The sequence below is a fragment of the Saccopteryx bilineata genome, chromosome 1 (genome assembly GCF_036850765.1).
Source record: "Saccopteryx bilineata isolate mSacBil1 chromosome 1, mSacBil1_pri_phased_curated, whole genome shotgun sequence".
Taxonomy (NCBI): Eukaryota; Metazoa; Chordata; class Mammalia; order Chiroptera; family Emballonuridae; genus Saccopteryx; species Saccopteryx bilineata.
Window position 1 is genome coordinate 206,420,349 of NC_089490.1, and position 25,217 is coordinate 206,445,565.

At 52.6% G+C, this 25,217-nt stretch overlaps 1 protein-coding gene across 2 annotated transcripts; it reads left to right on the forward strand.

Annotated features, from left to right (window-relative positions):
* Positions 1-504: 504 nt before the first annotated feature.
* On the forward strand, positions 505-22,686 carry ARSJ (arylsulfatase family member J). Of its 2 annotated transcripts, XM_066233974.1 has the most exons (3): positions 505-1,723; positions 16,425-16,571; positions 20,331-22,686. In XM_066233974.1, the coding sequence occupies exons 1-3, from the start codon at positions 1,350-1,352 to the stop codon at positions 21,727-21,729; spliced, it is 1,920 nt and encodes a 639-aa protein (XP_066090071.1). In that variant the 5' UTR covers positions 505-1,349; the 3' UTR covers positions 21,730-22,686. The 2 variants fall into 2 exon arrangements, with proteins under 2 accessions (XP_066090071.1, XP_066090072.1); XM_066233975.1 differs by lacking the exon at positions 16,425-16,571.
* The last annotated feature ends 2,531 nt before the right edge of the window (positions 22,687-25,217 follow it).

The window sequence follows — 25,217 nt, forward strand, 5'->3', positions numbered from 1 at the left end:
CTGCCAGGGTTACCTGTGGGAAGGGAGCTGCCCGAGCATGCTGCAAGTACCAGAGGGGGAGTGCCCAGTTTACAGATGTTTTGCCTGGAGAACAAACAGGAACTTGAGCAATTGTAAAGAATTAAAAAGAAAGGGCTCAGAGAGAGCTACAGTAATGCTTAGGCAACTGGGAGGAGGTGGCATTTCGGTGCCGCGCGTGTAGTAGGTGTTCAGTAGCCGGTGAGGACACTCGTGGGGAAGAAAAGTGTCCCGGCTGCTGGGGGGCAGTCCCGTCCTGCACGCACGTACCAGACGCCCTTTCCCGTGGGCAGGTACAGCCCCAGGTTCCAGGGGAGCTGGTGACAATCTCGAAGGAGGTCACCACCCGGTTACCAGGCGACCGGGGTTTGACGCACAGGGTGGTGACTGTGGGGGGAGGGGACAGGGCATCTCAGCACCTGGGGAGCCACCAGCCTGAAGCAGTCTGGCTGCCCACGGCCCAGAACAGGGAATCCCACCCAAAACTGTTGCAGAGGGGGGTGGGGCGGGGCGGAGGAAGAAACCAGGGAGGAAGGAGGAGCCCCGGGTTTTCCGGCTCTTCCTGGCTCGGTCCGCAGGAGCTGGAGAAGTTCTCGGAGCTGGACAGCAGGGCCTGCGCTCCAGGACACCCGGCAGAACAGCGCCCGAGCGCCCGTCGTGAGGCCCCTCTGCTGCCCCGGGAGGAAGTAGCAGGAGCGCCCCGGGCTCCCCACCCCGAGCTGGAGCGGCGCCGTTAGTGATTCATTCGCCAAGTGGGGGTGGGGGGCCGGAGCACACGGACCGCGCGCAGCTGCCGCCCGCTCGGGCGCAGGGGCTCCGCGAAGACAGGGACGCTGCGCGGTCCCGCCGCACTTTGGCGGAGGCTGGTGTCACCGTGCGCAACGTCAGGAAACTGGCTTCTCACTGCGCCCAGCGCCGAGCCAGACCAGGGACTGGCCAGCGTCTCGGAGGGACCAGGAGGGAAGCGCGCTGGACCTTGGAGTGACTCTGGCAGGACCGCCCGGCAGGTCAGCGCCTCACTTTCCCTGGGGAGGAGAAGAGGCCAGGTCACTCTTCTGAAGGTGCGCGCTCTCCAGGTGAGGGATCTTGGTCGTCCACGCGCCCCGAGAGCCTCGCCGCACGTCCAGGGCTCGGCCCGCCAGAGCTGCCCAGGGTGATGTTCTATCCCTTCCTGGACGTTTTTCCTGAGAACTTCTGGGTGGCGGCGTGGACCGCGTGGACGCTGCCCGCTCAGGGAGGAGGACATCCAGAGACGTGATGGAGAAGATAGCTCGCCCGCTCCCCTGCCCGCAGAGCCATCACTGGTAGGAGGTCAGGCCGCCCCCTCCCGCATGCATGTGCGCCTGGAGGTGGGGGGACCCAGCGGGAACGCATGGCCGCCGGGGGTCAGAAGGGTACAGGCCATGCACGCGCTGGCAGGCCTCTGGGTCCTCAGCCTCCTCACCTGCGGCTACTTGTCCTGGGCCCGCGGCCGCGAGGACGACCAGGAGTCTGGACACAGGCCGGAGCCCAGCACCCCCGCCAGCTCCCAACCTCATCTCATCTTCATCCTCGCGGATGACCAGGGATTTAGGGACGTGGGCTACCACGGCTCGGAGATACGGACCCCCACCCTGGACAGACTCGCCGCTGAAGGCGTTAAACTGGAGAACTACTACGTCCAGCCCATCTGCACACCGTCCAGGAGTCAGCTTATTACTGGAAAGTAAGTGGAACTACTTCATGTGTTTATTCTTTGGAGAAACCTTAAGCATTTAAATAAGATCCCTCTCCTGATTTAGGGGGGTGACAGAAACTGGGGGGGGGGGGGGGTGAACGACTGCATGAATGAATGCCTGGATGTGGCAATGAGTTGAGTTAGGGTCAGTGTTAATGACCCTGAGCGCACGCACCAGTCTGTTCCAGTTTCACGCACCCTGGGAGACTGCTGTCGAGATTTGGCAACTCTCCCACCAACCAGACAGCCCCAGAAACTGTTTCCTCTCCCCAATCTAGTTGGGTTTGGGGCACGCTCACATTGAGCGCCTGGTGTCACACTGGAATTCACAGTCACCATGACTGACAAGAGGGGCAGACCGGTATTTCTCTGCACATCCTGATTGATTTCTAGAACTGAATACTCAAAGCTGCAGGTCATCACAGAGGGAAAGGGGATGGAGGGCAAGGAATGGAAGGCAGTATAAACTGACCGGTGTCCCCTGTGGGACTCCGTTTGGGTCTTTGATTGGACTTCTCCTCAGCAATCTAGGGAGGCCACAGGCAATAACCAAGGCACAGTTCTCAACACACAAGTACATTCGCTGTAAATTCAGTGAATTGATGGGTCAAATGTCCCCAAGTTCTCTGCTGCCCCTCATATGCCTGGGAATTTTCTGATTAACGCTAAGAAAACACTGATTATTTGGATGCTTAAGTAAAAAAAATAATAATAATAATTTTTTTTTTTGTATTTTTCTGAAGCTGGAAACAGGGAGGCAGTCAGACAGACTCCCGCATGCGCCCAGCCGGGGTCCACCCGGCACGCCCACCAGGGGGTGATGTTCTGCCCATTTGGGGCGTCACTCTGTTGTGACCAGAGCCAGTCTAGCGCCTGAGGCAGAGGCCACAGAGCCATTCCCAGCGCCTGGGCCATCTTTGCTCCAATGGAGCCTTGGCTGCGGGAGGGGAAGAGAGAGACAGAGAGGAAGGAGAGGGGGAGGGGTGGAGAAGCAGATGGGCGCTTCTCCTGTGTGCCCTGGCCGGGAATCGAACCCAGGACTTCCACTCGCCAGGCCGACGCTCTACCACTGAGCCAACCGGCCAGGGCCAATAATAATTAATATTATTGTTACTGATTTGGAAGTTCAGCCACAGACAGAGATAAACCGAGACCCACAGTCGGACCACCACAGGACCACGCGTGGAAGCGTGGATGGAGGCTTTGGCATGTGTGTCTCGTGATTTCAGTTTCAAGAAACCCTCACGTCAGTGAAGTTGTTCTTGGACTTGGACCCCACAAAGGTAGCGACAAGTGTTGCTTCCGTGAGGTAACCGGAACTTCTGTCTGAATTGGACAGCTTAGGGACAGTTAGGGACTCGTAGTTCCCCTCTTGACCAACTACTGGAACTTTCCTTTACAGGAGGTAACCCAACCTAAAAAATAAAATGTTTCTGGCCCTGGCTGGATGGCTCTGTTGGTTGGAGCATCGCCCCAATACACAAAGGTTGTGGGTTGAATCCCTGGTCAGGGTGCACCTAGGAACAGATCCATGTTTCTGTCTCTCTGTCTCTCTCCTTCCTCTGTCTCTCTTAAATTAATTTTTAAAAAATTTAAAAAAGAAAAAGTGGTTCTGGAACCTGGATCTGGGCTCAGCACAGTATTAATAATGCAGAGCCCAGAGAATATGGTCGCTTGTCATCTTCACGGGAACACGCCTATGTTCCAGATCCCCTGACCTAAAGAAAGAGAAGTGATGGAAACTTAAATGGGCCAAGTTATTTCAAAGGAAAAACAAGGTTATATAAAATATGAGAGGATTCCAATACCTTCACACTCATAAAGAAAGAGTTTAGGTCCTGGTCAGGTAGCTCAGTCCATTAGAGCATCCTCCCAACACACCAAGGTTGCAGGTTCGATCCCCAGTCAGGGCACCTACGAGAATCAACCAATGAACACATGAATAAGTGGAATGACAAATCAATGTTCCTGTCTCTCCTCTCTTCCTCTCTCTCACCTCCCCTTTTCCTATCTCTTTATAAAGAAATGAATAAATAAAAATCTTAGAATTGAAACGGTTGACGCCGAAGCTATGTTTGATACTATTAACAAAACAACCCCCCCCCCGCCCTTGTGTTATGTTTTTCTAGAGTCAGAAATGTAAAACTCTATTCCCTCCCACTGCACAGATCTTTACAATAAGTTCCAGACCCGTGAGTCACGACATCACGCTCATCTGGCAAGGCTGAACCCTAGTCGGCCGGTCCGGGAGCATTTGTCGCATGCAGGATCCCTGAGCAGAATTCGGGGAACAGCTAGGTGGGCCCTCGTCTCTGGACTAGGCTTTCCACTTCATGTGTGCGAAACGGGTCAGCCAGAACACCAGTGAAAGTACACGGATTTCCAGGCCCAACCAGGGTTTCCATCAAGGGCTGAGTCCAGGAATCAGTAGTGATGTAACACGCCTGCCACTAATCACTATGATATCGCTGTTAACAGAACGGATATCGTCAGGGTGTTTGTGTGTTAAATGCGAGCGTCTCCTAAGAGGTCCCTGTGTTCCCGGGTGGTGCGTTTTACTTTGTTTATCCTTCACAGCCACTCTCTGAGGTGCTGCTGGTGTCACCCCCATTTTCTGTGGACGTGGCCACAGATTCTGGGAAAGGCAGCGTGGCGGGGTTCCCGCACACCAGGCTTTTTGAGACGCGGCGCTCTAGGTGCGGAGTCAGCTGGGTAGCATGGAGGCTAATTGAGAAACCAGCTGCCTGTGTTGGATTTCATTCAAATTTTCTCACTTTTTTTTTTTTTTACAGTGTTTCAAATGAAGACATGGAGAAATGACACCCTGTCTTCCTTTGAAGCACTGTAAAAAAAAAAAAAAACCAAAACAATGAAAGCTTCAGAAAGAGACGTACGTGTTTTTGCAAAATTTAGACACAACTTGATGCAGACTTGAACATAGGAAAGATTGGCAGTCTGAACTGAATGTATATCTTGGGCCATAATTTTGTGTTTTCACTGTTTTGTGATGAATTTTTCCCACTTGAAATGCCACAATGATAATTTTGACCCACAGGGAAGGTAACTCAAATCATGTGTGTTTGTCATAAGATAAGGGATATCAATTCATTTCATCTTAAAACAACCCCTGCCTCTCCCAGCTTCTAAACACCTTAGGTTAATTTTGCTGGTGGTTGAACTTGAAACCAATGGAATTACAGGGAGGGAAGGGAATCTCTCCTGTCTGGCTTTCCTTCTCTCAACATTATAGTTGTAAGATGTATCCATTTTGTTGCCTGTAGCTCTGGTTCATTTATTCTCATTACTGAACAGTGTTGTTTGGTGTTGATGTACTACAATTTATTCACCCTGTCTCCTCCTGATGGACTCCTGGGTTGTCCCAAGTGCTGGAGAACGGCACTGCCATAAACATACTTATTGTTCCTGAACATACGTGTGCATTTCCTTGCCTGTCCATCAGGGAGTGGGTGGCAGGGTTGTAGGGCTGTGCATGGGCAGTTTTCGTAGACATTGCCCAACAGTTACTGAAAGGGGTCCACGCTGTCATCAGCAATGGTCCAGTCACGTTCATTCACGCGTCAGTTGCTCTGGTTGTGTGCTGGTGAGCATTTATGGCTCGGACGTGCACTTCCTTGGTGACTGATGAATTTGAGCATCTTTTCATATTTTTATGGGACTCTCCGGATGCCCTTGAAGAGGTGTCCGCTCACCCATTAGGTGACTATCTCTCCCTACTGACCTGTGGTGGTCATTTACATATTCCATTCCTCTGCTGGACATTTGCAACACAGTGCCTTTGCCCGCTCTGCAGCCTGCTTTTTCGCTTGAAATACTGTTTTCCTGATGACCAGAAGGTTTTCATTTCCTCATAGTCACGTATCATCATTTCCTTATGACGTTTGTGACAGTGGTCTCCTCTTCTAAACATTGCATTGTTTTGTTTTTAAATTTAATCTGTAATTCTTCTGAAATGGATTTCTAGCATGGCGTTGGTCAGAGTTCAAGATGACATCCCATGTGGACGTGCATTCTGACCATGCTGTTCACTGAGGAGACAGTACTCTGCCCACCTGACTGACGTTAGTGGATGGGGCGGGGTGGGTTCCCAACTCTGCATTGCTCTGTCTGTTCTTGTGCCCAAGCGGCGTCTCTTCACTGCGAGCAGGTGGGTGTGCCCCGCCCTGTCTTCCCCAAAGCCGCCCAGAACGGAAAGAGGGGAAAGTGTGGATGCAGGGGGTGGATCGAGGGAAGGACACAGTCTGGGGAACATGAGGTGTTTGTTCTCTCCTGAAATGTCCTGTTTTCTAAGTGAAATCACAAACGAGGGCCCGGAGGTCGGGAGATAGAGGTAGGAAGCACTTCCCCCAGGGAGTGAGGCATGGGTGCAGCAGAAACGGCTGTGGCCCCGGGCCGCAGTGACACTCACCAGGATGGGGCTCACAGTCCAAGCAGAGCCTGTTGTCGTATCTGTTCTCCTCACACCAGGTGCAGGCGCCCGCGTGCAGAGAACGCCCCCAAAGAGGTGGGTTTCACTGGATTTGGGGCTTTGCCGAGCGCATGAGTGGGATCACAGACTCCCCATGTGGCAAGGAAAGGGGTCATCGGGCTCTGTGTTCTCTAGAAAGTGCCAGGGCCTATGGGTCAACTGTCTGGACGGGGCCAACGTGAGGACAGAACGGTGACCTGGGAATGCAGGAGAGATGGGCCACGGTCGTGAAGAGATAGATGCCGGGGGGTCAGAATGGCGCAGGGAGCACAGTGTTTGGAAATGGCAGGAACAGGTGCTCAGGCAAGATGGGTAAGTCGTCTCTGGCAGCGAGGAGGGTCTGGGAGCCGGCGCAGGTACTGGTGGGTCACGTCCCTCAGGACCGTCAGACAGGTGCTGCAGCTGCAGCAAGGCCAGGGAGCCAGCCGGCCACCATCGGTGACGGGGTGGGGACAGGGCCCAGAGTGGGTCAAGGACTCAACAGAAAGGAACGTGAGACAGTTGAGCTGTTGGAAGGAGACAGGAGCCCCACTTGTCTGGAAGAGTCAGTGAGGAGCCAAGAGGACAGCGCCCTGCTTCAGGCCCTGTGACCGCGGGGACCGACCAGCCCCCAGTGGAGGGCATCCAGGTGACCAGCGGTCAGCTGGAGCCGGAAGGTGGAACGCCAGGAAAGACGTAGGGGTCACAGGATTTTGCTAACAATAGACTCACAGCAGAAGGATACATGGGAAGAGTTGGGGAAGCGGAGAGGGAGAGGGGTTGAGTCAGAGAGGAGGATGCACAGGGATGGATAGACTAGAATATCTGAGTGACCGCAGGTATCGGGAAGATGGGACTCACAGTGAGGACTCCAATAAATAGGGCTGAAGGGCATGGCGGATGATGTTTCCCCAGATGGTCTCAAGAGCTGGCCCTTAGGGCATCTTTCTGGAGATATTGCTTGAGCTGGGCCTCCTGACTGCCCACTACATACTCTTACAGCCACACCGTGTGTGGTCAGGCAGAGTCAGGACCCTGGGATCCAGCATATCCACCTGTGCCTGCTCCGTGCACGGCGGGGCCTGCAGAGGTGGGGGGGGGGTGCGTGCATGCCCCCTCCCTCGGAATTTACAAAGCATTGCTTTTAGATATGGAGTTTATCAAGTAACAAAGTAACAATCATCCTAATGTTGCAAACCCTGACAAAGCGGTTCTTTCCCCACCGCCCTCACAGGGGGCGAGGGCTGACCAACCCACTGCGCAGGCAGGCGTGCAGCATACACTCCCCTCTGCGGTGTTGTGAGGACCAGGTCATACCTGTGTCCTCGGCCATCCACTCCTCCCATCCAAGGCCCGGTTTTCGTGCTATTTCTCCACCCAGGGAGGGCTCAATGAGTATCAGTTACTCACAGTTCACATATTATGTTCATAAATATTTACTGAATACATAAATAGTTAGGGAGATGTACATGTCCTGCTTAGGTGTTTAAAAGAGAGAGTTCTCCTGGGACATTGGAAAAGGAGCAGAAGCAGAAGTGGAGGGAGACCCCGGCTTTCAGACCTCCCAGGTCCGTTTCAGGAAGGATGGCTCAGCAGACGGGACCGTTTGGCAAACTGCTTCCGCCTCCTGTCTGACCACGTGGGTTTCTTTTTTCTGAAAATAGAATCGTGGTCACATGAGCTACAGGTACCTCTCCCCCCCTCCACCCAGGATCCAAGTCCCTAATTTTTAATGAGTCCATTTTTTTCTCTCTCTCTCTTTTTTTTTTTTTTTTTTTTTTTTTTTTTTTTTTGTTGTTGCTGTTGTTGTATTTTTCTGAAGTTGGAAACGGGGAGGCAGTCAGACAGACTCCTGCATGCGCCCAACAGGGATCCACCCAGCACGCCCACCAGGGGGCAATGCTCTGCCCATCTGGGGCGTCGCTCTGTTGCAACCAGAGCCATTCTAGCGCCTGAGACAGAGGCCACAGAGCCAACCTCAGCGCCCAGGCCAACTTTGCTCCAATGAAGCCTTGGCTGCGGGAGGGGAAGAGAGAGACAGAGAGGAAGGAGAGGGGGAGGGGTGGAGAAGCAGATGGGCACTTCTCCTATGTGCCCTGGCCGGGAATCGAACCCGGGACTCCTGCACGCCAGGCCGACGCTCTACCACTGAGCCAACCGGCCAGGGCCAATGAGTCCATTTTTAAAGAAAGATACCCTTGGAAGTGAATCCCTCTTCAGGGGATTCTGTTGGGCTTCCTGAGCGGCTGTTGTGAAGGTGGAAAATGAACTCAGGTGCAGAGGGCTGACGACCCCTCTCCTCCCTCTCCTCCGGGAGATCACACACACGGGACCCACTGAGACTGGAGTCCCTGCTCCCCCAGGGGCGCCTCTGAAAGCTGTTTTTGTCTCTGAGGTTGGCTTCCTGCAGCTTTGTCCAACAGCAAACTCATTGTCACATTGTTACCTGGCCATTGTCTGTAGTCGCCTTTGATGTCGTCTGGGTTTGTCCCCTTGTTCTCGCACCATTCTAGACGTGAAATTTTCAGAGACAGGCATTGGCCCCTGTGCCGACAGCAAAGAAGACTTTTGTCTCTGATGTTGTACATAGCCCGTCTCCCTCTGACACCCCTAGCCCCTTAGCTCCACTCAGACAGGACCTCCGTAACATCAGCAGCCTCCACAGACGTCCCTCCCTGGTTCCCACTGATGAACCCAGAAGAGGGAGAAATGAATTTCAACTGTGCCAGTCTCTTGTCAAACACCCTATTGTTTCACCTTCAGAGGTTTGTATTTTTTGGAAAAGTACGAAATAATTTAGAAAAGGTCACAGAGGACACATGGAAGTTTCAGGAAGTGACTGGAGCTAGTCGCAGTCACAGGGTACTAAACGGCAGAGCCCGGATCTGAGCCTGTGCCCTGTGCGGCTCCCACGCCCTGCTGGCTGCATCCCGTTCTGCCCCCTGTGAAAACTCTCAGTCCAGTCTTCAGGCCGGTCAGCCTCGCCTCCCTCTCTCGGCCCCAGGGGAACAGGTGACCCCACACCTGACCTTCTCCCTTCTTTGGATTTCAGTTTAAGAGTACTTGAGTTATTCATCACCTGAACAATCTGTTACACGTCCATTCCTCTGGGACCTTCCTCAGAAACTCTGTCCCAGAAGGTCTAGGGTGGACCTGTGGTTCCACACCGCTGGCCAGCTGCCCGGAGAGGGAGAGGTGTGGCCTGGGGAGCCACACTGAGCGGCCCTGCAGCAGTCCACCCTGTATGCACCCTCTTCATCACCCCTCACCATCCCGGGAGCCCCATTGTATGTCCATCGCTGGCTTATGACCTGCTCCATACCACAAACCTGGGGATGAGGGACTGGACATTGAATGTGGCGTGTGGAGGTCGTGGAAAATAGTCACACAACACACCCACATCTCAACAGTGGAGAAGATCATTCGGCCAACATCAAACTCTCCAGTTTCTCTTTTGTCTCAAACACCCCGTTCCGATAGCCCCCCAGGGAGGAACGCTGGAGACCTGTCCTTCCACATGTGTCCGGTAATGCACTCACGCCACGCTGCAGCCTGCCCCTTCTCTCAGTCTTCGCAGGGCCAGCGGTGGGACACTGTCCAGCCTGTGGACAGAGAGTTGCTTCCACGTCTCCCGCGTAGCCTGGAGGGACAGAGGCAGAGGCAGGAGCTGGAGGGCACCCCCAATCAGCGTCCTGGCGGACTTGGCGCATTTATGACTTTTTGGTATGCCACTCACTGTTTCTCTGAAAGAAGTTCCCCGGACAACGTGCAAGTTCAAGAAGATCTGTGGCACGTATGCAAGTCACACCATATGCAGCTGCTTTTCTTGCACACCTTATCCTGGAGCAGAGAGCGGTCACCACGGAGTCCGAGCTCAGACGGCTTCCAGAGTGGCAGTCTCAGAAGGTCTCTGTGAGATTATGAAACGGCATGACGTATTTAATCCTTATGGATGAAATTCTATCTGACTTTACAGTTTTTTTTCCTCATATGTGCAATTTAGAGTCCTTTTTGCAAGTTATTGTTACCGGGTGTTTTGTTTGTTTGTTTCTGTTTTTATAAGAAGCACAGAGGAAGCAAACCATTGTGTTCAGCACACACAAACTGGGCCGCGATCCATGAGCACACACTCTGTGCGTGCATGATACACGCATGTGTCGGTGCCCAGCAGGAGGGAGGGGCTCGGAGCTGCTGGCTTCTGTTTTCGATGTTCTGTCCTGGAAAGACGGATTGAAAATCTTCCTCCTCCGTGGGACTAACATTCACCTCTGTTGCCATAGACCTTTAAGGACCCATTGCCATTTTCAAATGAACAGTTCGCCGGCTTAATTTTACCACTTAAATGTGCAATGTATCACTTATTTGCTTTGCAATCATAATGGACTGGTTTTTGTCACGAGTCCATGCAGATTAGGTCCTAAAAGAAGTCATTAAATTGGTTAAGTTTTGCCTGACCTGTGGTGGTGCAGTGGATAAAACTTCGACCTGGAACGCTGAGGTCGCTGGTTCAAAACCCTGGGCTTGCCTAGTCAAGGCACATATGGGAGTTGATGCTTTCTGCTCCTCCCTTCTCTCTCTCTCTCTCTGTCTCTCTCTCTCTCCTCTCTAAAATGAATAAATAAAGTTTAAAAAAAAAACAATTTCATAAATTGGTTAAGTTTTAATGTGCAAGTAATAATCAGTCTGCCCTTTTATTTATAGCATTGGGGAAGAGTGGGGTGTCTCTCCCAACCCTGTAGCTGCCCCAGCGCCCCCTCACACGTGGTGTTGCAGGGCTGAGCCGGCGAAACCGGAACTCCAAGGCCCCTGAGGCTGAAGGTCCCTGCTTCTCCACCCCCCCCACGCTGCCCCCCCCCCCCCCCGGCTTCCTGCCCTGAGAAAGCTCCTTGATCTCCCTTTCCTCAGATTTCTGCAGGAATTAACTTCAGCCTCCTCCCGGCACAGACCCAGAAACAGATGTGGTGTTCTCACATGTGCTGAAGAACACAGTCAAGACGTGGAGGAGGTGGGGGTGGAGGTCAGGGAGGAGCACAAAGCTCTGTGCGCAGGGGACAGGGACCAGAGATCACAAGACAGATCAGTGCAGGCAGAACTGCCCGGGGAAGCATTAGCATGGACAGAACCCTTGATCGGGCAGCCTCTGGCTCTGGGCTATGGATATGGGATGCTCACAGGCATTGTAGAGGCAGCACACACGTAAAAGGCCCCTGTCTCCAGCAATCGGCCATTGGCGGATCACCGCCCAGCACGCAAGCTCTGTGAGATCTGTCCCCACCTCCCAGCCAAACCCGTCCATCAGATATGCCGGTGACACGGAACCCTCTGTCCTCGGGACAGTGTGGGCGTGAACATTAGGGGAGACAGGTGTACACATCCAAACCACAGGCTGTCTTCCCCTTTCAATGAGACAAAGGAACACATTTTAGTTTCGTGGGGTTTTTTTTTGAAACACAGGGCTCCCTAGGTATTTCGTTTGAGGCAGAATTTGAAATAAGCATTTCACTTATTTTCTTTTTGTGAGTATGTAAATTCCATATTCTCATAGTGGGTGAAAATAGGAGCAAATAAGATGAGTGGTGGGTTTTGTCCCATAAATCCGAAATTTTGTCCTAGTTCATACTTCTTGCAAATTATGTTTTATGATTAAAAAAAAAAAAAAGCTTCCTAGGGGAACATTATATATTCATTTCCAGAAAAAGTCTGTATTGATTACAAGGGAAGGTTTTCCTATGCTCTGGGCAGGAGAGAGACTGTGTTCCTCGGCAGCAGTGTGATGGATATATTTGGAATTCTAACAAGATGTCGGTCTCTCGGGGACCAGAGGACGGACTGCCTCTGGAAAAACTGGGGCAGATTTAGGGGGCACTGCATTATTTCAGCAACGTCCTCGCTGAGAAGGCCTGGGAAGCCCAGGACAGGCAGCCTCGGAGGGGCCCCGCCACCTCCATCACCGTGCAGGCGCTTTCTGCGTGCTCAGACCTGCGGCAGCGCCGAGCCCCCCATGTCTTGGGGCTCCGTTCTTCCAGCATCTCTGACAGCAGTGGCCTATTTACCTCCACTGTCTTCTGCGCCTTCATTCCCCAGATCACTTCCATGTCATCTTTGAGCAGGGCAGGGCTGCTGTCCTGCGGTGATCAGCAGGCAGACCGATGGCGCCTGTCCCCGCTCTCCGGGTCCTAGGAGAAGAGGCAGGCGGTCGAGGCCGAGGGTCTACCGCTCTGGCTGTACCCTCTTCCCAGAGCCCCCAGTGACCACGTGGGGACAGCGTGCCCACAAGGTCTGCACCCCATTCCTGCACTCACATGTCTCAGGCCGGTTCCTCTTTAGGAAGCGGGACCTGTTACTTGCCGAGGGACAGAGGCCAGGACGGAGAGACAGTGTTGGTGTATTCTGGAAATACCATCAACACTCAATACACTGCAGCTACTATGGCTCAGTCTGTGCTTTCTTTTTTAATATTTTTCCTTTTTTTTAATTGATTGTTACAGAGAGGAAGGGAGAGGGGGAGAGAGAGGGAGAGAGGGAGAGAGAGAGAGAGAGAGAGAGAGAGAGATTCTTTGTTCCACTTATTTATGCATTTGTTTGTTGATTCTCATATGTGTCCCAACCGGGGATCGAACCCACAACCTCAGCAGATTCTGTCGACGCTCCAACCGCGTCAGCCAGCCAGGGCCTATGTTGTCCTGACCTTAGCTTTGAATACAGACGTCAGTATGGCACTGAGACTCCCAGTGTCCAGGCTGCTTTTGACCCTGATGCCAGACTTCCTAACCGTGTGGTCCCCCACCTGAGTGCTGATTGCAGACCTTGGAGGTCACGTCCAGTTCTCACCTAGGCTGCCGGCATCTAAGTCTCAGGGACCTGCCTCTCCCACAGGGGCCGGCTTGTCAGCACCTGTTTTTATCGGCCCTCTGTTGCCCTCTAGTGGCCGCTCTCAGCAGCGCCTCGCCCCAGGTCCACCTGGGCTGAAGGGACAGGTGGTCCTGGTGACCAGGCTGTTGGAACAGAGGACAGGATGGGAAGCCACCGTGGGGGACATCTCAGGCTGTATTTTGAAGATTAGTGCATGTGGGGGGAAAATGGACAAGCGGCCCCTGAAGAGTCCTGAAAACCCAAGGACAGTGTAAGTGTGTGGTCTTGAGGTCAGAAGAGAAAAGTCTGCAGAATAGAAGCCAGGCCAGTGAACCGCTGATGGTGCCCTGATTAAAAAAACAAAACCAACAAACAAAAAAACTCCTACTTGCCTAGGCAACAGATTGTTCCTGAGCAGGCTGTTGACGGAATCAGTGATTGTGATCACCTACCTGGGCTCCGTCGAGAAGAACTGTGCCCGAAACATGCCAATCCAGTGTCTTTAGGGAGGCCCACAGCGGGGGAAGTTATGAGGACACTGTATTTCAGTTCCAACAAAGATTATAGAGAAGATATCCCTTTAAATAATAAATAAATAAATAACTTGGGGTCCTGAGGGCGGGTCTCTGGCCACATCTCGTGAGGCTCTGCCCTGAGTTACTGCTCTCTCCCCTCAACATCTCTGACTCAGTTTGGGGGTGGGGACACCTGTCCTCCAGAATTCTCAGAGAAGAAGGAGGAGTTAGTGTAATGGCTAGCAAAATCGTGACTTTTCTACGCCTTCCGATGGGGCAGAAAGACGAAGAGAAAACCATCAGGAAATGGAAAATTCTCTGCAGGTTCACAAGTGGAACTGTCCCTCTACAAGACGTAGGAAACCGGCTTCAGAAAAGAGTCCGTGAAAAAGAAATAATAACATGGGGTCCAGGCTGCCTGCGAACCCCACTGTGTAACAAGCTGCCAGGGACATGGCAGAGAATCCCGACAGAGGGCAGTGCTTGTGGCAGGGCGGGTGAGAGAGCCCCGTGACATCCGTCTGCACTGCGTCCACGTCCAAGGGCCAGATTCGAAGAGGGACACCAACCACGTGAGGAATGTGCCCAGGCGGTTCTCCGGCCACCGCTGCGCGTGAGCATGGGCTGACTCAGCTGAGCCGCCCACCGCGGATGCAGGAACTGTCCTCACGTGTGTGCGGGGCTGTGTGCAAGGTGCCTGCACATCAAGGTTGTGGACGAGCAGGGCCGGGCTGCGTCCACGTAGGAACCTGCTGCTTGCAAACTCTCCTGCATGAAACAGGCTGTCGGGTGGGAAACCAGCCCCGCACACGCCTTCGAGGGGCAGCTGTCTGGGCGTCCAGTGCCTGTCTCTCCAGCCTTCTCCTTCCATGAGACGTGTCTTCCCTTGTGGACACCAGTGTCCTTCGCACAAAAGCCTTCTCTGGTTTGCCTTGACCACCCCAGTCCCTGCTTCCAATCCTGCAGAGTGGTCCAAGGATGTCGCGGACGGCCTTGGGCCTCGGCTGTACACAGGTGTGTGTCTCTAACACATGTGGTCTGAGCAGCCTTCAAGGAGCCACCCACTCCTGTGCCGGGGAGGCTGCCGGATAGGTGGTGGTGGCGGGGGCTGCTGTGACCACGGGGACATGGTCACCTCAGCACGAGCCTCTCCAGCTGACGTGAGGTGTTTTCATATTTGGGTTATGGAGCCCGATACAGAGCAGACATATACAACCTGCTGGACTGGTGGACCTTCTGAAACAAGATCAATAGATGCCCCCCCTCCCCACTTGGGATTTCCATCCCAGCCGCTGCCTAATCTCACTCAGCAGAAAGATTCCAGGTCCTGGGCCTTTCTGTTTCCTTAGGACCAAACCAGCCTGCCCTCCGGCCTGGTGCTCTCTCCGCGGGCTCTGGGGGCGGGTCTGGGGCATGTTTGGGGGTGGCTCTGGGGGCACATAGCAGGCCTGGGGCAGCCGAGGGATCTGCTTCGTCCCAGTGATGGGTTCCCGCAGGGCGCCCTGGGCAGGTGAAAGTCCTTCCCAGAGAGGAAGTGGACAGCAGGTGTCCCTCTCCTTCCCGCCAACCCAGCCGGACGCGTCCTGAGCGACCACATGTCCATGGATTTCATCAGAGCTGCGTGTTCCCTGGTGAGCGGGTGACTTGCACCTGTGCAGCCCGTGCCCCTGTGCCCCCCAGAGCCTGACACTCACCACATCTGACCCCGTTCCCACACAAAGGCCCCCCTACCTCCTGCAAGCTGCCAGCCAAGCCCCGGGTGTGTATGGGGAGGGGCGGTGACCTCGGTGTACGCAGAGGAGCTGGTGGGTCCACGAAGCAGGGGGCAGCTTGTTCTGTCTTCACGCCTTGGGTTCCTCATTCTGAGCGGCATAATGAGCACACCCACCACGGGTAACCGTGAGGGGGCGACGGGGAGAAGGAGGCAGAACCTTAGCCCACGGGGACCGTGGGGTGCGCCCCCCGCAGCACTGGCCTGTGAACGACAGTCTCGTCTGTTTTCACGCTGGACACGGAGACGGCCGCGATCATCAGCCACTGGGCACTGCAGACCCAGCACAGGCTGCCTCAGCTTCTTCCGGGGCCTCCCCTCCTTGGTGAGAGCCCAGAGGGAAAGGGAGAGGTCTCTGGGAGAGTGTGGCTTCAGGTTCACCAGAGAGAAGGGCCATGGACGGCCGCAGGTTCCGATCCCCTGGAACCTCTGCTGCAGCCACAACACAAGAAATCCCTAGACAAGCCCAGGGCTGTCCCCAAAGCCTGGGGGAGGCAGGACAAGGCCACACCCAGCTTACCGGTGATGTGTGCCACGTTCCCGGTGGGACCAGGAGGGCTGTGACCAGAACCAGAGCTGCAGAGGCGCAGGTGCCAGAGCTGTGGGCTCACCGCGGGCCCGCAGGGTGCCTGGGCGACCAGCCTTCAGGGCAGGACTGCAGAAATACTCGCTCACGCTGCCCCCTGCCCTGGGGTCTGACACAGCCTTCGGGTGGGTGTCCCTCCAGGAACAACACCCCTGGCTAGGACTGAGTGAGTGTTCTCATGAGGTTGGCACTTAACCCTTAGAGTAGTGAGTTTTTTTCATGCTTGCTGACCCCCAGGAGTGAGTTTTGGTTTTTGGTTGTTTTTCTTTTTTTCAAAAAATGAAATTAGTTCCAGTTCCAGTTTTTATTAACTTAAAATCATGTTTGTTTGATAGCCAATTTGTGGAAACAAGAAGAACATACATTGCCTTTTTCTAATGTTGCCTCACACATGTGCGATCGTACTCTGGAGGGTCACGAGGCATGAGGAGGTACAGGAACGTTCGTACTACTCAAAGTTAATTTTTTTTTAATTTTTATTTTTTATTTATTCATTTTAGAGAGGAGAAGGAGAGACAGAGAGAGAGAAGGAGGGGAGGAGCTGGAAGCATCAACTCCCATATGTGCCTTGACCAGGCAAGCCCAGGGTTTCAAACTGGCAACCTCGGCATTTCCAGGTCGACGCTTTATCCACTGCGCTACCACAGGTCAGGCTCAAAGTTAATTTTTTAAAACTAGGTAAGGGCCTCTGTAAAAATAGCCCCATGTCCCTAATGAGCCTGAGTAGAATAGCTCACTTCCTGAGACTCCTTTGTCTAAATTTCATTTTTATGTAAATTTATGCAACAGACGATGAAAGCTTCCGCCCTTCCCGCCATTGTTCTTTCCATGGAAAGAATCAAGCTCACAGTCTTGGCGTTTGTCTTTTCTCTGTTTCTCTTCTTGAGCACACACACCTTCCTGTTCATTCATTCATTCATGTCATGTAAGGTGACGTGGACACAGCAGGTTCAGCCCTGTCCCCCTGAAACTCACGGTTTCTATTATAAAAATATAAGGAAACAACAGACACTCTACCGTGACCAGAAGTGCCTTCCCTGGGCGGCTAACCCTGAGTACTTGTCCACAAGCACGCAGGGTCCCACCAGGTGGGTCTGATTTTGTACCCTAACCATCGGGGATTCCTAGCGTGCACAGAACTCCTGGGACTCATGGTTTATCCTGGAAGTGTTCTGACCTTACAAGAGCGCATTAAACACGCCGTCGAATTAAAGCCGTAGTGTGGTATTAGCCAGGTGTGGACAAAAGAGAACTCAGAAGGGACTACTCCCAGCACCCGGTGACATAAATTAATATTCGATAAGGTCACACAGTTCTTCTCAGTGCCTGGTGCCCAGCTGTACGGCCCAGGCCTCTGTCCTTGCCAGCTGGCGGGAAAGGGAGAGGGGGTGGCTGTTGATTGTGACAGACTGACAGACGGCAGCTCTAGGTTTTACGATCGTCCCTGTGGACTTGGCTTTACATGCTAGCCAGACAGTGGCCAAAGAAAATCCACTAAATTTAAAAATCTTTTTTTTCTTTAGCCCACATGATTATAGCATTCAGAATATATTATGTGAAAACCCCATTTTTAAGCTAAGTTGACATGATTCAAAGAAAGGAGTTAGCTTCTATCAGAGCACCACAGATAAGCCTTCATCAAACACCCCCACGTCGTGATGTGAGCTTGGTTTTGTGGAGCGACTCAGGGGCGCCCTGTGTCCTCTGTGGACACAGGAAGCTGTTGAGTCCAGAACCCGGCATCCTAGATGCGGAAGGACCCTCATGACCTCTGCCAATTCAGACACGCATTTAGCGATTCCTGGGCGGTGAGCATCCAGCCGACTCTTTGTTTTCTTGTTTTTCTTTTATTTAGAATTTTTTGTCTTTGTTTTTGCGCTGACTTGACACCGGCCTCCTGCGATGCCATCCCTTAGTCCTGACTGGGTGTACTTTGCAGTGGAACAGATCAGCTTGTCCGTCCCCCGTCCACCACGTTAGGACAGCGGCAGGTCTGATGGTCATTCTGCATCCTCTCTGGTCCTCACTCACGAATCCAGTCCTCTCCGGTTCTGAGTCCAAAGTGCACACGTGATCTGCCCACTCAGTTCCTGTCACCCCCACTAGAGGGCAGTCAGCCCACCATCCTCTCTGACTTGGGCTCCGAGGGGAGCAGAGAAACACTGTGTCCATTCTCATCCCTGTGACCAGCCTTGGGCACCAACCATCCCCACCCTGGAGACCCACACCTGAGGGTGACACAGGATGATTCTCTGGATTGAAGAAGAAATTACCAGAAATTCTATTCCACCTTGGTCATCCTTCCCACCTTCTGTTTTGTGGAAGTGTTTCATCATATTCATAAACCAAGTACAGTAGTGCCTGTATGGAATTGATACAATGAATAAACGCACCTGCAGTGACCACTGTGTTCCAGACACATTCCTACAAGCACAGAGTAGCATCGTTACTCCTCAGGATTTGTTCTATAGAGGATATTCTCTCTATAGAGCACAGGTCATACTGACCTTTTTGCTCTCATTTTTCTTTGCATTTTCTTAAGTTCACGGTCTGAGACATACTGCTCACAAAGTCTGGCGGGTGACTGGTGTGCAGCGTGGAGGGGGCCCCTCTGAAGGCTGCCCTGAGCTGTGCCCAGACACCCTGCAGCTCCTGCGGAAGGACCGCGCATTCCCCGGCAGCGGTGGCGGCGAATCCTGGAAGGAACACACAGCTGGTTCAGGCCCCCAGCTGGACATTTAAATACACATTGAACTGCCCACCCAAGCCATCTGTGACCTACTGACCTCTCCGTAAATCCATTTGAAAAACAAACTACAACAATGAAAAGATGGTTTTGATCTGATATTACTGGGTGTAATTGGGTTCCCTGACACAGTCACCTTCATTTTCTCAGAATTTCTGTATTTTCGAGTTCAAAAGTCTCTGTGAACTTACAGAATAACTACAGAATCCATGGCTTTGAAAGATGTCACGGACTGAGAGGCACATTTGGACCCAAATGGAAAAGTCACAGACTTACATAATAATAACCATCCCCTGGAAAGAAGCCCACAACAGAACACCCGCGGGGCGAAGAAAAATGCCAGAAACTTATACTTACTTGATTTTAATGTCCCGAAAGAGTTACCACATTTCCAAAACCATTTTGTATGTACGTGTAATTTACTTTTTTTAAAGTACACACTCCAGGAGACAAGGATCACTTCCTGCTACTTGGGGTGGGGGGGGAGACCATTTAAGAACTTAACAACAAGATTTATTCTGAGATTGCTTTTCCACACCACGCACCTGAAACTAATAGAATATTGAATGTCAACAGCAATTAAAAAATGTTCAAGTTAATAAAATAAGATGGTTTTTCAACAATAACGTGAGTCAGAAAGCTTCTCTTTCTCTTGACAGATCGAACAGGTTGAGGACCAATTATAAAATATTTCTGACAGTCAGATAGGAGATTTTTTTGTATCATTTTTTTTTTCATTTTTCCGAAGCTGGAAATGGGGAGGCAGTCAGACAGACTCCCGCATGCGCCCGACCGGGATCCACCCGGCATGCCCACCAGGGGGCGATGCTCTGCCCCTCCGGGGCGTTGCTCTGCTGTGACTAGAGCCACTCTAGCGCCTGGGGCAGAGGCCAAGGAGTCATCCCCAGCACCCGGGCCATCTTTTGCTCCAATGGAGCCTCGCTGCGGGAGGGGAAGAGAGAAACAGAGAGGAAGGAGAGGGGGAGGGGTGGAGAAGCAGATGGGCGCTTCTCCTGTGTGCCCTGGCCGGGAATCGAACCCGGGACTTCCGCACGCCAGGCCAATGCTCTACCACTGAGCCAACCGGCCAGGGCCAGCATCAATTCTTTATTGTGGCACCTTAGCTGTTCAATGATTGCTTTCTCATATGTAGCTTGACCGTGGGCCTTCAGCAGACTGAGTAACTCCTTGCTCAAGCCAGCGACCTTGGGCTCAAGCAGGTGTGCTTTGTTCAAACCAGATGAGCCCGCGCTCAAGCCGGCGACCTTGGGGTCTCAAACCTGGGTCCTCCGCATCCCAGTCCAATGCTCTATCCACTGCACCACCGCCTGGTCAGGTTCATATGCTTTCTTATGCTAGATCTTGGTGTCACATAATTAAAAAAATTAAAGGTGACTCCAATACATTCTGTTACAAGAACTTTCAAAACATGTTGAGATAAGTGGTGAGATCTTTGTTTCCAAAGGACTGAGTCAAATACGTTTCCAGGTTAAATAGGATGCTCATGACAGGTCAGACTTGAGTTCACAGGACAAAGGCAGAACTGGTCATTGTTCGTTTGGGGTGAAGTTTCTCTTCCTCAAAGCATCCTGTAAGGATTCAGCATTCATGTAGAAGGTCTCCTTTTTTGCATTGACGAGCTCTGTTCTCTCCCGCCCAGGTATCAGATCCACACCGGACTCCAACACTCGATTATCAGGCCCACCCAGCCCAACTGCCTCCCTCTGGACAACACCACCCTCCCTCAGAAGCTGAAGGAGGTGGGCTACTCCACACACATGGTAGGCAAGTGGCACCTGGGCTTTTACAGGAGAGAATGCATGCCCACCGGGAGAGGCTTCGACACCTTTTTTGGCTCCCTCTTGGGAAGTGGTGACTACTACACGCACTATAAGTGTGATCGTCCAGGGGTGTGCGGCTACGACCTGTATGAAAACGACCGCGCAGCCTGGGACCACGACAGCGGTGTGTATTCCACGCAGATGTACACGCAGAGGGTGCAGCGGATCCTGGCATCCCGTGACCCCGGGAAGCCTCTCTTTCTGTACATCGCCTACCAGGCGGTCCACTCCCCGCTGCAAGCCCCCAGCCGGTACTTGGAGCCCTACAGGTCCATCGTCAACATCAACAGACGCAGGTACGCAGCCATGCTCTCCTGCCTGGACGAGGCTGTTCGCAATGTGACGCGGGCTTTGCAGGCGCACGGTTTCTATAACAACAGCATCATCATCTACTCCTCAGACAACGGCGGCCAGCCCGCGGCCGGAGGGAGCAACTGGCCCCTGAGGGGCAGCAAAGGGACCTACTGGGAAGGGGGCGTCCGGGCCATCGGCTTCGTGCATAGCCCCCTGCTGAGGAACCGGGGGACGGTGTGCAAGGAGCTGGTGCACATTACTGACTGGTACCCGACCCTGATCGCACTGGCCGGAGGGCAGATCGACGAGGACATCCAGCTGGATGGCTACGACGTCTGGGAGACCATCAGCGAAGGCCTGCGCTCGCCCCGGATGGACATTCTGCACAACATCGACCCCATCTACACCAAGGCCAGGAATGGCTCCTGGGCGGCAGGCTACGGCATCTGGAACACCGCCATCCAGTCGGCCATCCGGGTGCGGCACTGGAAGCTGCTCACGGGGAACCCCGGCTACAGCGACTGGGTCCCCCCTCAGGCCTTCAGCAACCTGGGCCCTGACCGGTGGCACAATGAACGGGTGACCCTGTCCACCGGCAAGAGCGTGTGGCTCTTCAACATCACGGCTGACCCCTACGAGAGGGTGGACTTGTCCGGCCGCTATCCCGGCATCGTCAGGCAGCTGCTGCGCAGGCTGTCCCAGTTCAACAGGACCGCGGTGCCCGTCAGGTACCCCCCCAGAGATCCCAGGAGCAACCCTCAGCTCCACGGGGGTGTCTGGGGGCCCTGGTACAAAGAGGAGAGCAAGAAAAAAAAGCCGCGCCAAAACAAGGCGGAGCGCAGGCAGATGGGAAGGAAGGCAAAGAAGAGACTGCAGGAAGCCAGCGCGGGTCCCTGGTGCGGCCTGGGTGTCCCTCGGGGGTGACCGCCTCCCTCTGCTGCTCCACACCATCCCGTCCTCCATCTGGCACCCGTCGGCTATGCAGACGGCGAGTGTGCACTCGATTCTGCCGCTGCCCCCACGTCAGGCCTGTCTTCCTGCTGGGCGGCCTGGAACCCTGCGTTAGGGCCAGAGGTCAGGGATGCCCTTGGGGGGGGTCTGCTTCCCTGCTCCTTCATGCACGGTGTTCATGGTGGAAACAAGTCTGGCCTCCGTGCCTCCGTCAGTGACCAGCACTGTGCTCTAGAGTCCGAGAGGGACACTAAGCTGACGTGGCGACGTGTCCCCGGACGGGAGTGCCAGGGCAGCCCAAGGAACACCACCGTCAGAAAGGACAGTCAGAGGTTGACTTGCCTGAAAGACCTCAGGAACCGTGTGTTCCTCAGAGAGCAGGGTGTGTCCGTGACGGGGCTCAGGGGGTCGTCAACCAGCTCCGGTTCATGTGTCCTTTTCTTTCCTGGGACAGCCAGTGGCCGTCTCTCCTCCCATGTGAGGGGTCGGCAGGCGGGAAGGTGAGCACGCTGCCAGAGTGCCGACGTCGCTGTTCACATAACATTTTCCTGGCAAGCATTTCAGCATGAAGCACATAATTTATTTTTACAGAAAGAAAAAACACTAATTATTTTGTGTTCTTGAAATGCTATACAAAGGACTTTTAATTATTTTTATTTTCGACATACTATAAGAATAATTTTATACATCTTTAAGATGACCAAGCACTGTAACACTATAAATTACTGTCACACTGTGTGAATTCATAGACGATAAAAAGAAACATGCAAAAAAAAAATGAGAATCGTCATTGTTCAACCATTACCTTGAATATGGTAAGATGAATGTATCCCTCACAAAGGACTGGAAAGGCAGTGTTTGTACCGAGCTGAGCGACACCATGATTGTTTCTATGATAAACACCTTATTTATGTACCTTAATTATTAAAATGATTTATTTTATGGCATCAGCAAATTTAGTGTGGCTTTTCTGCTCTGATGTCTAGATAACAAACACATCATTCATCTTAAAAGTCTTCACAACTAGGCAGCTGAAGGTAACAACACAGTAAGTAATAACAATCTTACAAACAGACGTGCTCCCTGGCTACTGATTATACATGTTCTCTCGTTAACAGATAGCACGTGTAGTGAGCCTGCTCTCTCTCACACACACACAGTGGACACGGGGTGGGGAGACAGAAATAAAGATGGATCCTACCTGGAGTGGCCACCGTCCAGTCTGGAACTCACAGCTGCAAACTCACACCATGAGGAGGGTCAGAGGCGCGCAGTCTGTGTGACCTGTGAGCAAGCTGGCATGGTGACTGCAGGCCCTGGCGTTTTCTCTAAGGGGCCCTCTCTTAATGCATAAGCCGCTATACAACCACAGAAGTAGGAGCGCGATGCGTGAGGAGACGGGTGTTGGTAAAATGGGTGATGGCCAGCGGCCAAGTCTGAACACGCTGAGACTGGCATTCCGGGGGCCGCCTTTCTTGGCTCATGGACACCAGTAAGAGAATCTGGAGACTATTGCTGAACAACTCATTAAAATGGACCAAATGATTAAAAATCTCGTTGGAAACATTTCCCTTTCAGGATACATACTTCCATTTCATTATGTAGGAGGATAAAGTATCATTTCCTGCGTTTGTCTTTTGCCCATGGTAGATTTAAGGGGGTCTTTAAAATGAAAGGCCTGTTGTCAGAGCCCTGGTTTCTTAGTGGCACGTAAGAATAACAATGTGACTTACAGTAGATGGTGTTTCCCAGTTCTCGCTGTTGTTCTGTTCAGAAAGGGCTCTGAGGGAATATATAAGTTCAGGAAATGCTGAGTCGAAACAGTTAAAAGGGTGGCTTGAATGCAGACTTTCTTAGGGTTTTAACATCTGAGTTTTCCCATTAGGTCTCTCACAGAAAGGAAATTTTTATGTAGTCTTTTCAACTTTATTTCACCATAAAACCCTTGTCTGCAGCACATGGCACAGGATGAGGCAAAGTGTGGGACAGACTCTGAAAGTTGCCAGCTAAAAATATAGAATCTTCTAGAAATCCTCAGCAAGACCAAAAAAAAAAAGCAGGAGCCAAGAGGCAAATTAGGATAATGAACATTAACTCCCACGTGAACCCAGGGGGGCATTAGAGAACACAATGTGATCATACATTCTCCATCGATGGCCAGACTTTGTCAGTGAAGGCCAAGCCACTGTCCCCTGCCTGGGGGCAGGCGGATCATGCTGTGTTCACGAGTCCTTGTCCTGGACTGGTGTGCCCCTAAATTGGTGAACCGTGTCGAGATTGGGCACCTAATCTCAGGGGCTGTTCTCCTGACCGAGATCTCAGCTGCGTGTCCAGCACCATCTGGGAGCACGCTTTCCTGTGTAAATGCCTCTGTCACCCCCCTGACCCTCCCCCGGTGGAAACAGAAGGAAGCCCTCAGTTGAAAAAGGATCACAGTGGCTTTGTCAGAAAATAATCTGTGGACACAGCTGGCTGTCTCAGAGGAGAACAGACACAAATATTTTATTCAAATAAGAAACAGACAGAACACTCCGTGCCCTTCCGTCATGGAAGCAGCTGCCCAGCCTGCCAGGTCTGTGCTGGGACTGACCCACCTGTTCTTATGGGCTCTTTCCTCACTGTCGAAACCCTGAGGGAGCATGACAGCTTTGCTGACCGGGCCCCTTTTAAAAAACGTTAAGTGCAGAGGACAGACCGTGCGGTTGACAGTTGAGTGAGGACAGAGTTAATACATGGCCACATTTGGTGCCCTGGAGTGCATGAATCTGGCATCAGGATTAGCGCCTGCGGCATCTTATTATTCACAGGATTCTTGAGCACACAGAGTGTGGGCTTGCTGGCAGCGGTCAGAATGTGCTGTTGGCAGGCAGGGGCCCTGGATCTCCAAACGGAGCAGACAGAACCCTGAGGTCCTAAAATGAATGACTTCATTGTTTCCTCTCACTGAATCCCTTGTTAAAATGCATTTACTCAACAAACATTAATTAAATGTGATACGTCAGGAAACAAAATGGGTAGAAATTCTTGCCCTGCGCAGGTTACGTTCCAGACAAGTCGCGCAGCATGAACGATAAACGTAACTAATGAGTCAACGATATATATATATACTCTGCAAAGCCGTGCAGAAAAGAGACTGTAGACCAGGCTGGGGGGAGGGCATGGTCAATGCCAAGTTTATCCGTTCACTCAACGTTTGTTATGCGCCACACGGAATGGCTGTGGGGACAGCAACGTGGACCAGAGTCCCCCCTTCAGGGGGTTGCATTCTTCTGGGAGAGACACAGCCATAAGCCACAGAACAAACAGCTCCTGACCCCACCGTCCTCCCTGCTGGGTCTCTCTCTCCGTAGTACTGACCACCCTTCAGTGTGTTTCATGTCCTCCTTCCACATGTGTTCTGTCCCTTCTCCCGGGAGCACACACTTCTCTAGGAAAGTGATGGAGTGGGCTCTGCTTCCATC